This window comes from Macrotis lagotis, chromosome 5, assembly GCF_037893015.1.
Source record: "Macrotis lagotis isolate mMagLag1 chromosome 5, bilby.v1.9.chrom.fasta, whole genome shotgun sequence".
Lineage (NCBI taxonomy): Eukaryota > Metazoa > Chordata > Mammalia > Peramelemorphia > Peramelidae > Macrotis > Macrotis lagotis.
Window position 1 is genome coordinate 129,284,407 of NC_133662.1, and position 20,287 is coordinate 129,304,693.

General features: G+C 30.7%; 1 protein-coding gene across 1 annotated transcript in view; it reads right to left on the minus strand.

The window, feature by feature from the left end:
- LOC141489371 (uncharacterized) overlaps positions 1-20,287 on the minus strand; it is a 794,154-nt gene that overhangs the window by 492,324 nt on the left and 281,543 nt on the right. The window contains exon 19 of the mRNA XM_074190035.1: positions 11,688-11,738. Coding sequence (XP_074046136.1) covers positions 11,688-11,738 — 51 coding nt within the window. The remainder of the gene's footprint in view (positions 1-11,687; positions 11,739-20,287) is intronic.

The window sequence follows — 20,287 nt, forward strand, 5'->3', positions numbered from 1 at the left end:
GCTTCAGTAGGAGAGGTTTTCCACAAGACTGAAAATATCAGTCTATACCAATAATAACAGAAATAATGATGATAATAATAATATAATAAATGTGATAATAGTGATTATTATAATATTGAGTGTTTTAATACTTTATTAGACTATAAACTCTTTGAAGTCAGGGTCTGTGATTTATTAAAACCTTTTAATCCCCCCAGGAAATCTTGATCGACAAAGTAATGATTAAATAAATGTTTGTTTTCATGGTGGAGTCTATCGGTCTGAGTTAAAGGGAAAAAATGAACTTTCCACTTTAGATTTCCTGAGGCAAAAGCCCAGGCAAGCTTATTTTAAGGATGCCTAGTTACCAAGGGCTTTTTATGGTGTCACTGGCTTACACTAGGTAAGGTACCATTTATCTTGCTACAGGAAAGGAATTTAATTAAGCACAAAAGTCACATAAGGACATTGAAAGTAACCACTCAATAGTGGGGTGAGGGAAGCTAGATTTTTTGACAAATTGTCAAATCTATCAATTGTATTCAACATCATGGGACACATCATTTATATACATAAATAACACATACATATTACATATTATATATAATGTTTTCATATATGTGTCTGTGTATGTCTATATATTCATGTATATTTATTATATATATATGTGCATATATATCTCCAAACCACAAACCATCAAAGCCCTGCACATATTTGAGCTGTATTCTCTTTAAGATTAAAAGCATGTGAGTACTCTACTTCTTTAATACAATATGAATAATCATCATCTGTTAAGATGTCTGGTAGGTTATTTTTGTTTGTTTGTTTTAACCAAGAAAAGTCTAGAAGAATATAAGAAGTATTTTATCTGTCTTTTGACTATGCTTTTTTTCTTTTACATTTTATTCAAGCTTTGCATCATAATTTTTCTTTTATGTTAACAATTGTTATATAACAATAATTACATTGCCAATTTTGGAAGTACTGATGAAGAAGGAAATGAGTTCTTTTTGAATGTGCATTATCTAGATTATCTTTCAATGTACAAAATGTCCATGTTTTTCTTTGCTTATTCAGCTCAACAATGCTGATGAAATTTAAAAAGGTACAGTGATTTCCTGTCGTTGGTCCTCTTTGAGAATTAAGGACAAACAACAACAACAACAAAGCTTCAACATATCGATCTGATTTTCATTTTGTTTAAGTTTTTATGTCTGTCAGGCAAGGGAGGCCAGTTTCTGTTAAGAAAACTGAGATATACTATATTAAGTGGGCATATGATTTGTGGTGGCAAGTCCCCCTTTGGGGGTTGAAACAGGGCTTTAGTTTACTAACACTGGTATCAGAGATGTATCAGTCCATCTCTCTTTTGAAAAAGTTTAATTATAGCTTAAAATGATTTGCAAATGAAGTTAATATCCTAGCCATAAAGAATAAGAACATTCATAAAACTCAATAACAGTAATGGAAAGAATTAGCATTATCAGAATGATGATTTTTTTTGCTCTAACACTGGTGCAATTCAATCACTATTATCTTCATAATGAGAGTAGTTATCCTGTGATTTTATAATGGGATAAAGGGGACAAATTGTTAGATTAAGATGCAAATTTCATGCCATTATCAATAATTGAGCATTTATCTAATCATAGTGAAAGGTATATGACTGATTATCTGCAAGAAACCAAGTTCAATAACCAAATAAATTCAGTGCATCATGAGTAAATTGATTAGAACCGAATTCCAACGGAGCAAAGACATCCTTCTCTTAAAAATTCAGCTTTCCTAACAAAAAGGCCACATTGTAAGGTAACTATGGCCTGTCAAACATCAAAGGGAAAAATGATAGAGCATCAGATATTCAAGGAGATTTGCTAAATTTATTGATGTAAGAAGACAAAAGGAAAGTAGATGTCCAAACTGAAGTGTTAGACTAACCAGTACATGTTATGTAAGAAAGAGAACCAAAGACAACACAGCCCTAATCATTTTCATTATACTATACTTTCTATAATTTAAAATATATGTGTACTTTAAAATTATAAATATCTATCTTTATCAACATAATGGAATCTATTTTTCTTGTAGCTGGGAATTTTCTGATGGAACATAGTTGTAGACAATTGTCTCATTCATTGAGAGGGAGTGATACATGGACACAAAATAAGAATATGTCTGAGGGCTGACTTGACCTAATCCAGGCTAGCCTTCCATCTTTCAGTTAAGGTAGTAACTGTATTTTAATACTGAGTGCCATCATTTTGCATCATATAATTATTCATTTTAATGAAAACAATCTTAATTTAGACTAAATTTGACTGAAGGAGGAGTTTGAATCAGTGCAAGAGAAGACAGAGGAAAAGATGAGAAGATAAAGAAAAAATCAAGAAAAATGGTAGAATTTCAATAAGATTTTTTCCTTTCTCTTTTAAAATTTACTATTAAGTGATTAAAACCAGGTGTATGTGTGTCTATCTATCTAGCTATCTATGGTATTTTAGGAATAATTTGTTCTCAAGCAGTAGGCAAGTAGAAACTCTTGTCTGATCATGGAGAGGTTACTTGCTTTGTGAAGTAAGAATCCTAATCATGAGGTAAAATCAATGAACCCTGTTTATAGGCATAGAGCATTCAAGAGGTCTTGATATTTGAGATGGGGTGTGAGGAGCTGAGGTGGGTAGGCATAAGCATATATAAGCTATGTATTATGAATTTGTTCTATCTCTAATCATGCTTATCTATGTAAATGGAGATCATGTATAGTTTTGTGTATGAGCATAAGAGCCATCATGTGCACTTTCTGCTTGGACAGCAGAATTGGGAAATTGGGAATTGGGAAATTATTTCACAGGTCATTGTACTAATAATAACAGTATCAAAGGAGCAGGAATAAATAGAATTATTGTAATATAATTTGAATACAGATACATCAGTTAAGATGACCTGGTACTCTACTCTAGTTACTGACTATTTAATTTAGGTCCTGTCTGTCATGTAGACATAGAAAAAAATTTTATGGGCTAATCACTAATGTTTTTGATAGCAGCGTGTGCAAAAATTGTTTTCTAGAAGACACTTGAACTTAACATCCTGGATTTACTTCTGAATAAGTTCTTTTTTCTATATAGTATGTGTCCACCAATAAATATTTGTGAAATAGATCTTTCTTTTTCAGTGTTCATCTTTGAATGGATCATACTAGATTAGCAATGTGATTTCACTATTACTTAAGGATCAGATATCTTTTAAAAGCATTTTAACCATTTCAAGCTTTGAGGATTATTTACACTAACAAATAAAAATTAATCATATAGTGTTATAGTAAAACCAAGAATTTACAGGAAATAGATTAATGCCTAGGAAAAATGTAATTAGTTTCCCCTCTAATTCAACCACTGTGAAATGAAACTGACCACATATTTATGTATGGGATTGTAAAAATTGCAAAAATTCTTAATGTAGAGAATTCCATCTTCTTAAACATAAGGCAAATTTAATGTGACCAGAGATTATCTACATTACTGACTGCTGAAATACAAACACATGAAGAACTCAGCACTAAGAGAAAGGATAGTTCATATATTGTGATGAGTTTCTTTATTTAGATATTTTAGTATAGGAAGTCAGGCAGAATTAATTCTGGTTTCTTAAATTATTATTGCAAGGAGACAACTACATTTCAGGAAAGATCTTTTTATTCCCTAAAGTCTCATTAAAAATAAATTTTGTTTAATTTCAAAATAAGAAGATAAACCTACTCAAGTACTTTTTTTCATATAAGGACCTACACTGTAACACAGCACAACAGCTAGGTAATCTTTAACAAACTGTTTATTTTTATCTACCAACACTTTCCATAAACTCCATAATACTTATCTTCTATCCCTCCTCAAACACATACATACTCACATTTATGTACATAAAGCCATATCCATATATATGTCTTTAGATATGTATGTATACACATCTATGTATTTCAAGAAGGATTTTTATTGAATTTAATGAAAAATTAAATTTTCTGTGGGATTAGTTCAATCTTTCTTATTAAATACCCCTGAGATGTACCCTAATAAATATTTACTAATACAATTTTAATGAAATAAGAAACTATTATCCTGAGGCTATAGAAAGATAAGCATTTAATAATTTTTAAAAAAGGGAGATGATTGGTAAATAATCTAAGAGTTTATGATAAATAGTTTAAAGTTATTTATGTAAATAATTATGGAAAAGATAGACACTAATTTACTAGAAAACTTTTAATAGGTATATATCACTGCTTTTGTCAATGTTATAAAACATATTTTAACTATGAAGTCCTTGAAATGGTTAATATTGAAGAGCAATCACAAGTTCAGTAGGTGACATTCACACAAACATATTTTATGTTGATAATGAATTTTTCAATAAATAATTAAATCATCTAGGTTTCTTTGTAGAAATAGAGGAGTTTGTGATGGCAACTCAGGGCTAGGTCTTAGCCACCAGAACATATTTATAGATTGTACTTAAGGAACTTATTCTTATTAATTAGTGATCAGTCAAAGTTGTATCCATATTTTGTGCATAGCACTTACCATCCCTTGGTAGCTAGAATTATAATCTGAAATTCACTAAACTTAAGATAAATTCCTGCAATACAAATACAAACCTCAAAATATTATTGAGTATTAAAAAACAGTAGCTGTTATGAAACTGGAAAGTGATCATAGAGCAACTATAGCTTGCTGATATCAAAATAAAAGATTAATACAAAAAAATCAAGGGCAATTTAAGAGGCTGCTATACTAAATCTTATAAATCCCAATCTATAAATACTCTCTCTCTCTCTGTACATACATACATATATATATATATATAAAATATACATATACAATCTATATTATATAATGTATTTAAAATATTCTTCCATAATATTAAAAAGTTATAAAAATCTCCAGTGTTTATCTGCTATGGGAGTTGTCCTGAAGATGCTTTTAGTAGGCCTACAGAAAATACACTTGCATCTCAACATTTTACGTAATATTGCAAAACTGTTATTTCATTGTTCTGTTTTTGAGTCTGTTATACCTTAAACATAAAAGAATAATAGTAGGATATTGACCTAACATAGAAACTTTGTTATCTGAACTTCATCAAATGAGAAAAAAAGAATTATTATGTATGGAAATAATGAGAGTAAATTGATAATAGTGCAGAATATTTGGGAAAGTAGTTCATATACATGATCTATTTTAAAAGTCCTGACAGTAATCTTGCAAATTGTATCCTGCAATGTTTATATCCTCCTCAGATTTTACCGGTGATCTGCACACAAACACATAAATGTTTATTCCATTTGTAGTGAGAAAGTAAATAGTTTCATCTATACATTGTTCTGCTTGGGTCAGGTTCGAAAAATGCTGTTCAGCTCTGAATGCCACATTTTACGGTAGATAATGAAAAACTGGAGCAGATTTAAAGCACCATGATGGCAATGGATGACATATGGGAATAGGTGGATTTGAATGGGGGGGAGATAAAATTAGACTTTGAAAGAGTAGAATTGCTATTTTCAAAATTTTTGAAGAATTGCCATATATAATTAATATTTGCCAGACTTGGTCTTAGAGAATAAAATGAAAAGCAATTATTAGATTTTGACTCAAAATAATGAAAAACATTTTAACATTTACAGTCTTCCACATGCATCTAAAAGCTTTAACTCTGTGAAACATTTTCCCCCCAACTTTTTAATGACCTCTTTATTCAGATCTTATGGAGATGATTCATGGTTTGAATGATGCTCAGATTAGATATAATGCTGAGGCCCTTTTCAAATCTCAGGTGCTATGATGCACATTTATACCTATTCAGGTCATATTTCTATAGTTTCAATGACTAAAAATGCTATATATTTCATGAGCCAGAAATAATAAAAAAAACCAAGCTAGAATTAGTTATTTTATTAAGACTGATTTGGTAAACTACTAACTATGTTGAGTTAATGAAATGGAAAATTTGTTTTATGTGGTGCCCATGTAAAAGACTAATACCTAACCTAATATTGTGCTTAACATGGCACTGAGCAAACAGCAAAAATCTTTTCATTGATTATATACTAACTGATGCACTGGGATTTTACCTGCATATTTATGTTTTAAGGGACAAGATTTAGCCTATGGCATACCTTCTTATAATAAAGCCTATTTTAATAGGAAAGCAGTGGAAGCAGCAAGTGCAATGGAAAAAAAAACACTGGACTGGAGTTAGAATATTTTATTTTTAATCCTGCTTACTGGTCATTATAAATTAACTGGGGAAGTTTCTTTTTCAAAAATTTTGACTGTTTAATGATTTTTACATGTATATATATATATATAAATATATATATATATATTTTATTCTATTCTGTAATTAAGAAATAAAGAAAGCATTTCCATTACATGGTAGAATAGAAAAAAAGATGATTGCACAGGAAACTGCAAATGTATTATATATATATACTTGCTTTTTCTTTTAAATAATATTATCATATAACGTTTTTATTGTCCTTTTTGTTTCTTCACGCTTCCCACTGCCCTTGAGATGGGTACTATTAGATGCAAATATATATGTATGTATATATATATATGGATATATATTTATATCTATATATATAAATTTGTACATATACACATGCATATATGCATAAATGTGTATATATGTATATAAGTGTAAAATTATTCTATGCATACTTCTAGTCATCAGAACATTCTGCCCTTCTGTATGCAGATAGCACCTCACTTCAAATATCTTTTTAGTTTTTGGGAGGGTTAATAATAGTCAACAACTTATTCACTCAAAGTCATTGATAAAACAATATTAATGCTATTGTATAAAATATTATCTTGGTTCAGCTCATTTTACTCTTCATTGTTTCATTCAAGTCAATCCATATTTTTCTAAAATTATCAACTCATAATATCTTATAGAGAAGAAGAATTTCATCATAACCATATATTACAACATTTTCACCAGTCTCTAGTTGATAAGTACACCTGCAATATCTAGTTCTTTGTCAACAAAAAGAGAGCTAATATGTAAATATTAGAACATATAGATACTTTTTTTCCAAAATGATCTTGGGAAATAGACCTAGTAATGGTATAATTGAGTCAAAAGTCAAATAGATATACCTTTTTGAGCATAATTCCCAATTGCTCTCCAAAATGGTTAAATCTATTCATAATTCTATCAATGATGAATCAGTGTCCCAATTTTTCCTCATCCCCTTCAGCGTTTGTTACTTTTCCCTTCAATAATTTCAGTCAATCTGATAGGTGAAAAATGATATATTAAGGGTGTTTTAATTTGCATTTCTTTAATCAGTAATGGTTTAGAGCATTTTTTCTTATAACTATGAATTTTGTTTAGATTTCTTCAATGGAAAATAGCCCCTTCAGTTTTTAGATAAAGAAATTAAAGCTATAGTCATATGGAAAAAAATGCTCCAAATCATTTTTGATTAGAAAAATGCAAATTAAAACAACTATGACATAGGATAGCATACCTATTGGCTTCACAATCATATGAAAAAGATTCTTGATCCTCTGTAGTCATAGAAGAGGCAATATTTCAAAGAAATCTTGAATCTAAGTTGAGGGAAAAATTGTATTTGTCTTCTTTTTAGTGTTTTTTGTTTCAGCATACAATATGAATATATATATAAATTCTACTCCGGTTAAGTTGCATAAAAGCATATAAGGAACACCCAATGGTATAGCATCCAAATTCTTAGAGGAAAAATTGAAAGAGCTACAAGAAGACATAGAAAGCAAAACTGTACTAGTGGGAGACATCAACTGCCTGCTATCAGATTTAGATAAATCTAATCATAAAATAAACAAGAAGGATCTTAAGGAGGGAAATAGATTGTTATAAAATCTAGATATGATAGACTTATGGAGGAAACTGAATGGTGATAGAAAGGAATATACATTTTCTGTAGTACATTGCACTTACACAAAAATTGACCATATACTAGGGCATAAAAACCTAATGCTCAATTGCAGAAAGGCATAAATATTGAATATATCTTTCTCATATCATAATGCAAGAAAAATCATATGCAATACTGGACCAGGGAGATGCAGACGCAAGACTAACTGGAAACTAAATAACCTCATTTTGAATAATAAGTGGATCAAACATCAAATAGAAAGAATTATTATTTTATCCAAGATAATGGCAATAATGAAACAACATAACAAAACATATGGGATACACTCAAAGTGGCTGTCAGGGGATATATTATATCTTTAAATGCTTACATGAATAAATAAGAGAAAGAGGAAATCAATGAACTAAATATGCAACTGAAAAAATTAGAGAAAGAATAAATTAAAACCCCCCAAATAAATGCCAAATTAAAAATTCTAAAAATTAAAGGAGAAATTAATAAAATCAAAAGCAAGAAACTAATTGAACTAATAAATAAAACCAAGAGTTGGTTTTATGAAAAAAATTAATAAAATTGGTCAATTTGATTTAAACAAAAGAAAGAAGAAAACCAAATTGCTAGCATCATAAATGAAAAAGGTGAACTCACCACCAAGGAGGAGCAAATTAAAGTAATAATTAAGAGTTATTTTGCCCAACTCTATGCCAATAAATTTGACAATCTTGGTGAAATGGATGAATATTTACAAAAATATAAGTTGCCCTGGTTAAATGACGAGTAAATTAAATGCTTAAACAGTCCTATCTCAGAAAAAGAAATTCAACAAGACATTATTGAACTCCCTAAGAAAAAATCTCCAGGGCCAGTGAATTCTATCCAAGATTTAAGGAACAATTGGTTCCAATTCTATATAAACTCTTTGGAAAAATAGGTGAAGATGGAACTCTGCCTAACTATTCCTATGACACCAATATGGTGCTGATATCTAAACCAGGAAGAGTTAAAACAGAGAAAGAAAATTATAGACCTATCTCCCTGATGAATATAGATGCAAAAACCTTAAATAAAATCTTATCAAAACATTTACAAGTTATCACTAGGATAATGCATTATGACCAAGTAAGATTTATCCAAGGAATGTAAGGTTGGTTCAATATTAGGAAAACAGTATAATTAATTATATGAACAACAGACCTATAAGAAATTATATGATTATATCAATAGATGCTGAAAAAGCTTTTGACAAAATACAGCACCCATTCCTACTAGAACACTAGAGAGTGTAGGAATAAATGGATTGTTCCTTAGAATAATAAGCAGTAACTATCTGAAACCATCAACAAGCATCATATGCAATGGGGATAGGCTAGAGGCATTCCCAATAAAATCAGGGGTGAAACAAGGATGCCCATTATCACCACTACTATTCAATATTGTATTAGAAATGTTAGCTTCAGCAATAAAAGCAAAGAAATTAAAGGAATTAGAATTGTAAAGGAAGAGACAAAACTCTCACTCCTTGCAGATGACATGGTGGTATGCCTAGAGAATACAAAAAATTAATAAAAAACTACTAGAAATAATTAGCATCTTTAGCAAAGTCATAGGATATAAAATAAACCCTCATAAATCCTCAGCATTTTTATATATGACTAGCAAGATACAGGAGAAAGAGTTAGAAAGAGAAATCCCATTCAAAGTCACTTCAGACAATATGGGAGTCTACCTGTTAAGGCAGACTCAGAAACTTTTTGAAAACACTTACAAAACACTTCTCACACAAATAAAATCAGATTTAAATAAGTGGGAAAATATCAATTGCTCATGGATAAGCCAAGCTATTATAATAAAAAAATAACAATTCTACCAAAATTAAATTACTTGTTTAAATTCCTTACCAATCAAAATTCCAAAAAAATTACTTCAATGAATTAGAAAAAACTGTCAGTAAATTCATATGGAGAAACAACAATTTCCAGGAATTCAATGGAAAAATTGCAAAAGAAGGTGACTTAGCTTCACCAGATCTAAAATTATATTATAAAGCATCAACCATCAAAACTGTCTGGCATTGGCTAAGAAATAGAGTGGTGGATCAGTGGAACAGATTAGGTGTAATAGCAGGAAATGGTTACAGTAATCTGCTGTTTGATAAACCCAAAGAGTCCAGCTATTGGGATAAAAACTCTCTCTTCAATAAAACCTGTTGGGAAAATTGGAAGTTGGTATGGCAGAAACTTGGATTAGACCAACACCTCACTACCCTATTCCAAGATAAGATACAAATTTATACAGGATTTATACATAAAAAATAATATTATAAGCAAAATAGGAGATCAAGGAATAGTTTGCCTGTCAGATATATGGAAAGGGAAGCATTTTATGACCAAAGAAGAGATGGAAAACATCATTAAAAACAAACTAGATAATTTTGATTACATTAAATTAAAAAACTTTTGCATAGACAAAAGCACTGTTACCAGGATCAAAAGAAATATATTTACTTGGGAAACAACTTTTTCAACTAGTATTTCTGACATAGGATTCCTTTCTAAAATATATAGAGAACTGAGTCAAATTAAAAAAAAACAAGCCACTCCCCAATTAACAAATGGTCAAAGGATATACAAAGGCATGAGGAAATCAAAATGATCAATCATCTTATAGATCTAAATCACTACTTATTAGAAACATTCAAATTAAAGCATCTCTGAGGTACGATCTTATACATGTCAGACTGGCCAATATGACCAGAAAGGACAATGCTCAATGTTGGAAGGGATGTGGGAAATCTGGGACACTAATACATTGTTGGTGGAGCTGTGAATTCAACCAACCTTTCTGGAGAACAATATGGAATTATGCCCAATGGTCAACCAAAAATGTGCATACACTTTGATCTAGTAATTCCACCACTGGGTCTATACCCTGAAGAGATGATGAAAAAGGGTAAAAACATCACTAGTACAAAAGTATTCATAACAGCCCGGTATGTGGTGGCAAAGAATTGAAAACTAAGTGAATGTCCTTCAATTGGAGAATGGCTTAACACACACACACACACACACACACACACACACACATCTATCTATCTATCTATCTATCTATCTATCTATCTATCTATCTATATGTATGTATGTATGTATGTCATGGAACACCATTGTTCTATTAGGAACCAGGAGGAATGGGAAGTCAGGGAAGCCTGGAAGGATTCGCATGAACTGATGCTGAGCAAGATGAGCAGGACCAGAAAAACATTGTACATCCTAACAGCAACATGGGGGTGAGGATCAACCTTGAAAGACTTGCTCATTCCATCATTGCAACAATCAGGGACAGTTTTGGACTATCTATGATGAAGAATACCATCTGTATCAAGAGAAATAATTGTGGAGTTTGAACAAAGACCAAAAACTATTACCTTTAATTTAGGAAAAAGAAACATTATTTTATTATGCAATTTTGCTATCTCTTATACTTTATTTTTCTTTCTTAAGGATATAATTTCTCTCTCATCACATTCAATTTATATCAGTGTATACCATGGAAACAATGTAAAGACTAAAACACTTTCTTCTGTGGGGGTGGGAGGGAGGGAAGCAAGAGTCAGGGAACAATTGTAAAATGAAATAAATAAAAATCTTTCTTTTTAAAAGAGCATATAAGGACACAAAAAAGGCTAAGGTTTTCAGAGAGTAAACAGGAAATGATAAAACATCTTAGTGAAGAATTTGGTTATGTATTTAGAAAAATAAATTTGGTTTTACCATTCACTATTCATAATTACCTTTATCTTTTAGGGATGTGGTAGCCTTTATTTCTTTCCCTTTAATAGGTTCTGGGGAAAAAATGAACATTTATTAGACATTGAAACTTCAGAAATTTCAGAAATATATATACATATATATATATAAACTGATTTAAGGAGATAGCAAAAGAAATAAATGTAAATTAAAACTTTTTAAAGTATTTTATTATAAGGAGACAAAAATAAAATGCGGATTTTTAAAAGTGATTCTTGAATATTTTGTATTTTCATGGTATGTAAAAATAATGAATGTATTATAATATGTTAGTTCAGTGATTGGACTACGTACTGGGAACACAAAGCTAAAAATGAAAAAAATTTCTGACCCCAATATATACATAAAGAAACATATACAAATTATATAAACAAAATAAATATAAAGTACTTTCAGTTTTTAAGGCACTGGCAGTTGGCAAGAAATAATCAATGAATTCTAGGGAATTGAAAGAGAGAATAAATTCCAGGCATGTTTAATTAGCCTGTGCAAAAGCATAGAGATGGAAAATTGTTGAACATTATATGTGAGAAGCAAGGATGGATTTGCTAGGTTTTAGCTTGCAAAAAAGAGGGTAATATATACTAAGGTTATAAAGGTAGCTTGTGACCACATTATTGCAAATTCCAAAAGTGAATATTCAATCCCAGAGGCAATAGGAAACCTCTAGAATCCATTGAATAGGAGGGTATCATGTTATACCTCTTTCAGAAAGTCACTTTAGCAACTTTGCAGGGGAATTTATTAGAGATAGAAAGAACTTGAGGCAGAAAGAGCTATTAGGAAGCCATTGCAGTAGTTCAAGGCAAGCCAACTAACATGCATGTTTGAATGGAAGGAGAGTCATGAACTTCAAAATTTCTATTTAAGAATGGGTCCAAGGATCACCATCTCTTCAGTTCTTAAATTCCTTTAATTCCTTCTCTGTACACTTTTGGATGTCTTGAGACTTTTCCATCCTTCCCACTCACTGGGAACTTCTTCCCACTTTTTAAAGTTCCCTTTTGTATTTTGATTTTCTCCTTTGGATTTTAAATTCCTTGAGGGTAGAACTTTCTTTCTCTTTTATGAATCTACATCCCCGTCATATGAATCTGCATCCCCATCATATTTGCATCTCTAAAGCTTAGCACAATATACAACATAGTAAGCACTTAAAAATATTTGCTGACTGACAAACTAACTACTACTTGCCAAGAATGGAAACATAGCAGGAATGAATAAATAAATCCATGAATCATCTAAGAAGAAATAATAGAATCCATTTTTCTGCTGATGAGATCACCAATTGAGATGTCATAGAGAAAGAAGAAAAGAGAGCTCAGACTAGAGCCTTGGAAGACATCCTTGGTTAGTAGGTACTGTCTCAATAAAGATCCAGTGAAGTTCAGGTGAGAGGAAATAAAGACCTATATTAAGAGGGAGTTGTTCCTGTATCAGAAGTTGTTCAATACAAGAGATATTGTAGAAACAAAAATGACAATTAATAGGATAGGTGGGGTGAGGGAAAAAATGAGGAATATTTTAATTACCCTCAAAGATTTCATTAATGACAAATTTTATAAGCATTTCATTTCTAGGTTTGTCCAAGTCATTAATTAAAATGTAAGCAACACAACAGTAAACATATACTTCCAGTTTTTCCTGGATATCTACAAAATATTCCTCTATTTTGACAGAAATCCAGGTAATGCTCCCAAAGTATAGTTTAAAGATTAAACTATTATCATTTTCTGAAACTCTATATACTTTCACTTCTTCAGTTCCAAAGTGCATTTCTTTTTACAATCTTTTTCAAAGATTAATGTCAGTGGTTCACTGCTCATATTCACTAATTGTTTTAGAAGATTAGAGTTCACAGATTAGAGTTCATCAAGACCTGATGGCCTGAGCTCATCGAGGGCACTAAAGTGATCGCTTACCCTCTCCATGCTTAGGTTTTAATCTTACCATTAACTATTTCCTTCCCCATACCTGGCACCAAGAACATTCTTCTTGAGAGAAAATAAAAGTAAAATTAAAAAACAATGGGATTAGTAACTGAAATTGTCTCATTTTTTTCTGTTTATGTTAGGAGCCTGGTAGCCATTAGGCACTTTTTGTGTTTCAGACATGTCCAACTCTGTTTTTTGCAGTCATGGTTTTCTTTGAAAACCTGGACTGGTTTGTCATTTCTTATTCTAGTTTACTTTGCAGATGAAGAAACTGAGGAAAACAGGGTTAAGCCCATTATCACACAGCTAAGTTGTTAGGTCACATTTGAAATGAAGACTCCAGATTCAGCATACAATTCACTGAGTCAACTAGCTACACTAAGATTTTAATAAATGCATTTTCATTTATGTGCTTGTCAATCTGAACAGATCATTTGCTTCTTTTTTACCTTGAACTTTTTTATTTTATTGCTTCAAAGAACACTTTCTTTTTCATGGTAAACTGGAAAGTGGATATTTATTTCTCTAGGTCTTTTACCTTTTATTCTAGAAAGGAGTCCTAACAAAACTTTTAATATAGAGATTATTCACTCTACTGTATCAGAAATATGAATACAAAAGATTATGTGATAGGTAGGTCACTGCAAAAATTCTTTTATGCTATGTATACTTAATAAGAGATTAAATCCTCAGCCCTCAACTTAGGCAATAAGTATAATGTATAATCATGTAGATAGTGTTGGTAGATACTAATCAGGCAAGAGTTACAGCAACAGTGCTGAGAATAGATGATGGTTGCTGGTAACTTTTAAGTTTTTGTCCTTTACTGTCCCTGTCTTTCCAGAGAAAGAGATTGCTATAATGCTGACATAATAAATTTTTTTTCAAATGCTTAAATAATTATTGGCTAGAGCTGACAATAAGAGAATGTGTCTTAAGATATAAAATTACATTTATGTATTTGTATTTGAAAATTGTAGCCAATTATTCTGGCACGAATTTCAGTGGTATTATATAAGTGGATTCCAAAAGAGTTATATATTAGTAGTTAGTAGTTTTTTACTTCTCAATACAAGTACTACCAATAAGAGAAATACAAGGAAATTCAGTAGAAAATCTTCATAGATGATGGCAGAAATAAATAGAATTTTAGCAAACAAAACTCCTTCATTCAATTTCAGAACATAGAATGATGGCCAGGGACTTTTAAAAACAATCTCCAAAATTTTTTAAAAGGCATATTTTGTGACTTTTGAAATATTCCAAAATTATAACATCCCTTTGATTTTTTTGAATAAAGGTTAATTACACATATGAAATGAATGAAAGCTATTTTGAAATTCCCTACATTCTTGTTCTTTGCTATAAGAGATAAATGGCTCTCTGGGTAGAGAATGGAGATTAAGATATTCAGAAATAAAGGTGATGAAAAACCAAAAAAAATTTTACATAAAATAAAATTTTAAATAATACCATTAAAGCTATAATCTAGACATTTTTATGCCCTGGACAATCAATACTAACTGCATCACCAGAAATCTCTAAATCTGTCTTCAGTAGGAGCAGATGTGAGCCTACAGATTGGTGAACAGAAAAACTGGAACACTGGATGAGGATACTTCTGGGTAGGCTATAGTTTGAGTAGGTGCTTCAGCTCAGGACAAATCTGGGAAGGGACCTTCCTATTTTAAATAATAATGTGTTTTGCTAACTTCATGCTGAACTTTGTTCTTTATTTGAAACATTTCAAATATCATCAGCACCCTCCACATTTAGTGTCCTGGTTCAGTTGCTTGACTACTCTGCCTTAGCGCAAGGAGTTTTCCAAAATTATGAACAGTATGAATATTTGAAAATGTTATCCAACTCAATTTCCACTTCCTTTTTCCATCATTGAACCAAGTTTATTATCCATATACTGTGTCAGTCAAGGTGTTTTATGTGAGCATGTATATATGTGTGTATACATATGTTTATAAAATTTATTTTGGTGGCAACCTCTGTGTCTTTATGTCATAATCTGAGCAAAATTAATTTTCGTTTACTTTGCTTTTTGTTGGGAGAATGGTTTTAGTTATGGTTCTTGCATTTTTATGTATTTAAATGTGCAGACTTTGTAGAATTTGGCAATTTGATTTAATTAAAGTAATATCACCTCTAAATAAGAACAGTGGAAAACCTTCAAAAAAGAAATTTTCTTTTGTTTGTACTCTGGGTAGAACATTTTTGTAGCTCTAGCGTTCTTGGATGAGTACATAGCTTTCAATGTTACATTGTATTTGATACCAATTCTCTAGAAATTATGTAATGAAGCTGCTTCTAGTTGAATCTATTACAGAATCTTGTATAATTTTGACATTTGCATTACCTGGTTTAAGAGGACTCGTCGGGATTATATTTTGTTCTACCAAATCAATTGCTTTCAAAACAAACTTTGTGGGATATATCTTATTTATTTCATAGACTTTCTTTGTTTTCACTTGACAAGGAAACAGCCTGAGCTTCCAGCAAGTTGAATTAAAATATGTATTTATGAGTTGTGATCCACCTATATTAGAATATTCTAAGCAAATAATCAATAAATCTTGGAGTCTGAAGTAGGGGATTTTATTTTCTTGACACCTCTCAGTGAATTGAATCAAGATTTCATTTGCAATAGAAAATATATATAAAATGTTGCTAGTTTCATTTTCATGTTTGCATCAAGGGGGACCTTGATGTGTGCTCAGATCTAATAAAGATTTTATAAAGAGAAAAATAATCAAATGGCTTTTAGTTGTTACTAAAGAACTCATCCTTCTTTTTGCCAAGATCAATCCTTTGGTTGTTGTTTGTCCTTCATACTTGAAAAAGGTCAATGAAATCATGATGATGGGGTCAGGTGTGTTCAACTCTGGCTGATGAGTCTAATATAGCTTGGAAGAGTCTACCACAAGTTGGGCACAAACAGTTCATTTGAACATTTGGAATAGAACTAGATTTGAACATCTCACATTTCCTTTTTGCTGAGATAGTGTAGTCATCTTCTGCTAAGCTTCCTCTCATTTCCACTTCACTAGGAAGTTTTTCTTATCTTCAGAATAGGATACATTTAGACTCTTGTTGCTTCCTCTATTTTATGAAAGATGACATTTTCGAAAGACAATTTTATGAGATTTTAGTAGACCACATAGCAAATGCCCAGATAGATGAAGTTCATTAGTACAATTCTATTTCCTACCACTGTATCACAATTTAAATTTTTTTTTGTGAAGAAGCAATCATCGTTCTAATTTAGAGTTCTTTATCTATATGCTTTCTTTTTTAACAAAAATATTTTATCCTAATTTATGGAATATAAAACAAGCATATCAAAATCATACCACAATAAAAAAAGATGATTGCACATGAATCTGCAAATCTACTATATATAACTTGCTATTTCTTTCAAATATACAGCAAAATTATCAGTACATTTTTTTCCTTTTATTCCCCATTCATCCTAGAGATGGCCAATATTATACACAAATAAGTATATACATTTAAAATTATTATATACATAATATTATAAATAAAAATAAAAACTGCACAACAAATACAAAATGTTGTCAGATATGCCTAGAGAACTATTTCTATGAAATTATTTTGAGGTATATTCATCTATAAACTCTACAGGAGAGTAGCATGACAGCCAAAAGAAGCTAATAATCACAAGAGGCAATAATAGATTCATAGCAGAACAAGACAAGTGGTTCACAAAATTAACAGAAGAAAGTTCTGTGATCTTTCTATGGCATGTAACCAGTATATGATGAGAACTCCCCAAACTGATGACAATTATTCACTTCTGGAGAGACATGTTTCCATATATGATAATATATCATTTCACTTGTGCCTAACTCTCCATGCCTTAATTTGGGTTTTCTTGGCAAAGATATTAGAGAGGTTTTTTTTTTCCATTTGCTTCTTAAGTTCATTTTACAGAGGAGGAATTGAGGCAAGGAGGGTTAAGTAATTTGCCCAGGGTCAAAGAGCTAGTAAGTGACTGAGGTCAAATTTTAACTCAGGTCTTCCTAACTCCTGGTTTAGTGCTCTATCCAGTGTGCCATCTAGATTCCCCATATAAATGATAAAAACAGAAGAAATATAGAAAGTCATGTTGAAAATTATGAAATGTTGGACAAGAAAATAAAGATCTTATGGGCACAATTTATATCATTGGAAATAACTGATTGTAAGAACTTTAGAAGAAAAAGGTATTTTGGGGGATGTAAATATTGAGAAAGGAATTTATTTGGGTGCAGATTTTTCTTTTAAATTTATAGACAATAGTATAATAACAAAAATTGGATTTTTTGCTATGAAGATTATGTTTTAAAAGAGTTGGCAAAAATAAATATGCTTGCCTATTGAATATTGCAAAAGAGAATCTTAGATTTAGGACCATAAAAGACTTTAGAAGTCATACACAAGTATGTGTGTGTATATATATATATATATATGAATTTTATAAAAAGAAAAAATCAAAGGTCTTTTAGTTATTACAATATATTTATTATTACTATATATAATTACTATATATATTTAGTTGCTATTATATTTATTTTTTAATAATTAAATGAATATCAGCAAATGCTGTCTGATTTTAATAGAGTTCAAAAGTACTGAAATGAAAGCTGTAATCCTAACATAGAGGAGGGGATCTCCTCTATGTTCCAATGAGGAGAAACTATATAGTGTAGCTATAATGCAAAAAGTAGTGGAGTGGCATATAAATTCATAATAAACATTTTTTTAAAAAAATAAGTAGTAATAAAAAACATATTTCAGAAGTTTATATACTAATGAATAATATATGGACAATAAAAGAATTGATTAGCCTAACCCAAAGAAGCAAATTTGACTTCCCAGGTAAACAAAATAAGTTAAATGCTTAATTATAAGGAGTTATTATATATTAAGGGTATAGGGGCAGCTAGGTGGTGCAGTGGATAGAGCACTAGCCTTGGAGTCAGGAGTACCTGAGTTCAAATCCGGCCTCAGACACTTAATAATTACCTAGCTGTGTGGCCTTGGGCAAGCCACTTAACCCCATTGCCTTGAAAAATCTTAAAAAAAAGTACATATATACATATATATATATATATTATACATACATATATATATATATTCAAGTGGGGAAATTCTGGGAAAAAACATGGTATAGAGAATAACATTAATGATTATATGATAATCAATATGCTGATTATTATATATATTGATATATTGAGTATTTATAAAAATATACTAAGTATATATATGTATATATATATATGCAAGTGAAAAAATTTTGGGGAAAAAACATGGTGGAGAAAATTGGATTAATGACTAGGGGTAGGAAATGGAGTAATATTGTCATCAGATTTTATTACATGCCACCCCAAATATAAAGAGGAAATAGATGATAAGTACAGGAAAGATTACAGGTACAGTACAGAGGCATAATATAGTAGCAATGTTTTTAATCATCTAAGCTTTTGTTGTAAATCTATCTGCAAAACCATAATAATTTCTTGAACTGACCTAATGAAAATTTCATCTTTCAAAAAGTGGAAGATACAATGAGAGAAATGACTGGACTTGATGCCTATCAATTAAGAAAAATTAAAGCTGAGATGAATATGATGAGAATCTTTGAATTAACTACTCCAAGTTAATATTTGTAATAGGCTATGTCATAGGGTTCTTTCTTATCATATTCCCCACTACTCCCTAATTTTACTCACATTAAAAAAACAAATGGTTCATAGCCTCCCCTATGTATCTACCTCCCTTAGTCTTTTTAGAGAATATCCTTTCTCTTATTTGCAGAATAATTTCTTTTTGCATTCAGATTTTTTATTATTGATGGATTAATTTCATCCTTCCTAGGCTGACTGTTAAATAAAGATCTTAGGCCATTGATCTTACCTCACCTATTTCTGAAAATCTTGAAATCTGCACTCCACAAATTGAGGGTATACAGTGTAGAATTTTGAAAGTCTAATAGCGTGAGATACAACTTAGTTTTTTCTAAATATATGACCTTATGGATTAAGATTCTACAAGGAAAGTTAGCCTAAAAGTGAGGGGGAAATTTCTTTAAAATGAAATTGTGAAGGCTAGAAGTAAAATAATTTGGATAAGGAGAAAAAAGGGAGATTTCACTTAAAAGGACAATGTGGATGCACAGAAAACCTCTTGGATACATTTATATTTACAAAAGATAGGATCAAGAGAGGTAATAGAGGTATGGTATGGCATTTTAAACAGAGTGTTCTGAAAGCTGAAGCTCAGAATGAGTTAATAGTGAGTAATGAAATAAAATCAGTTTTGTTGTTAGAAGCCAGGCACAGAGAAGAGAGATAAATAAGAACCAGAATAATAAGGAAAAACTTCAAAGAGGAAGTAGGACTTTATCTACACTGTAAAAAAACAAGGAAAATTTAAATAGAACAGTGAGAATAGATTACCCTAGTTGAGGGGACAATATGAATGCAGTTATTATCACAGAAATAGGTGTGGAAAAATTAATATATTGTTTGTTAGTGCACAAGCCTTAAAAAAAGCTCAGAGAAGTTTTAAGTAATGAGTGAGAGACAGAATTAGGTTAGGACTAGATTTTATAAAGTAATATGTTCTTATAAATAGAA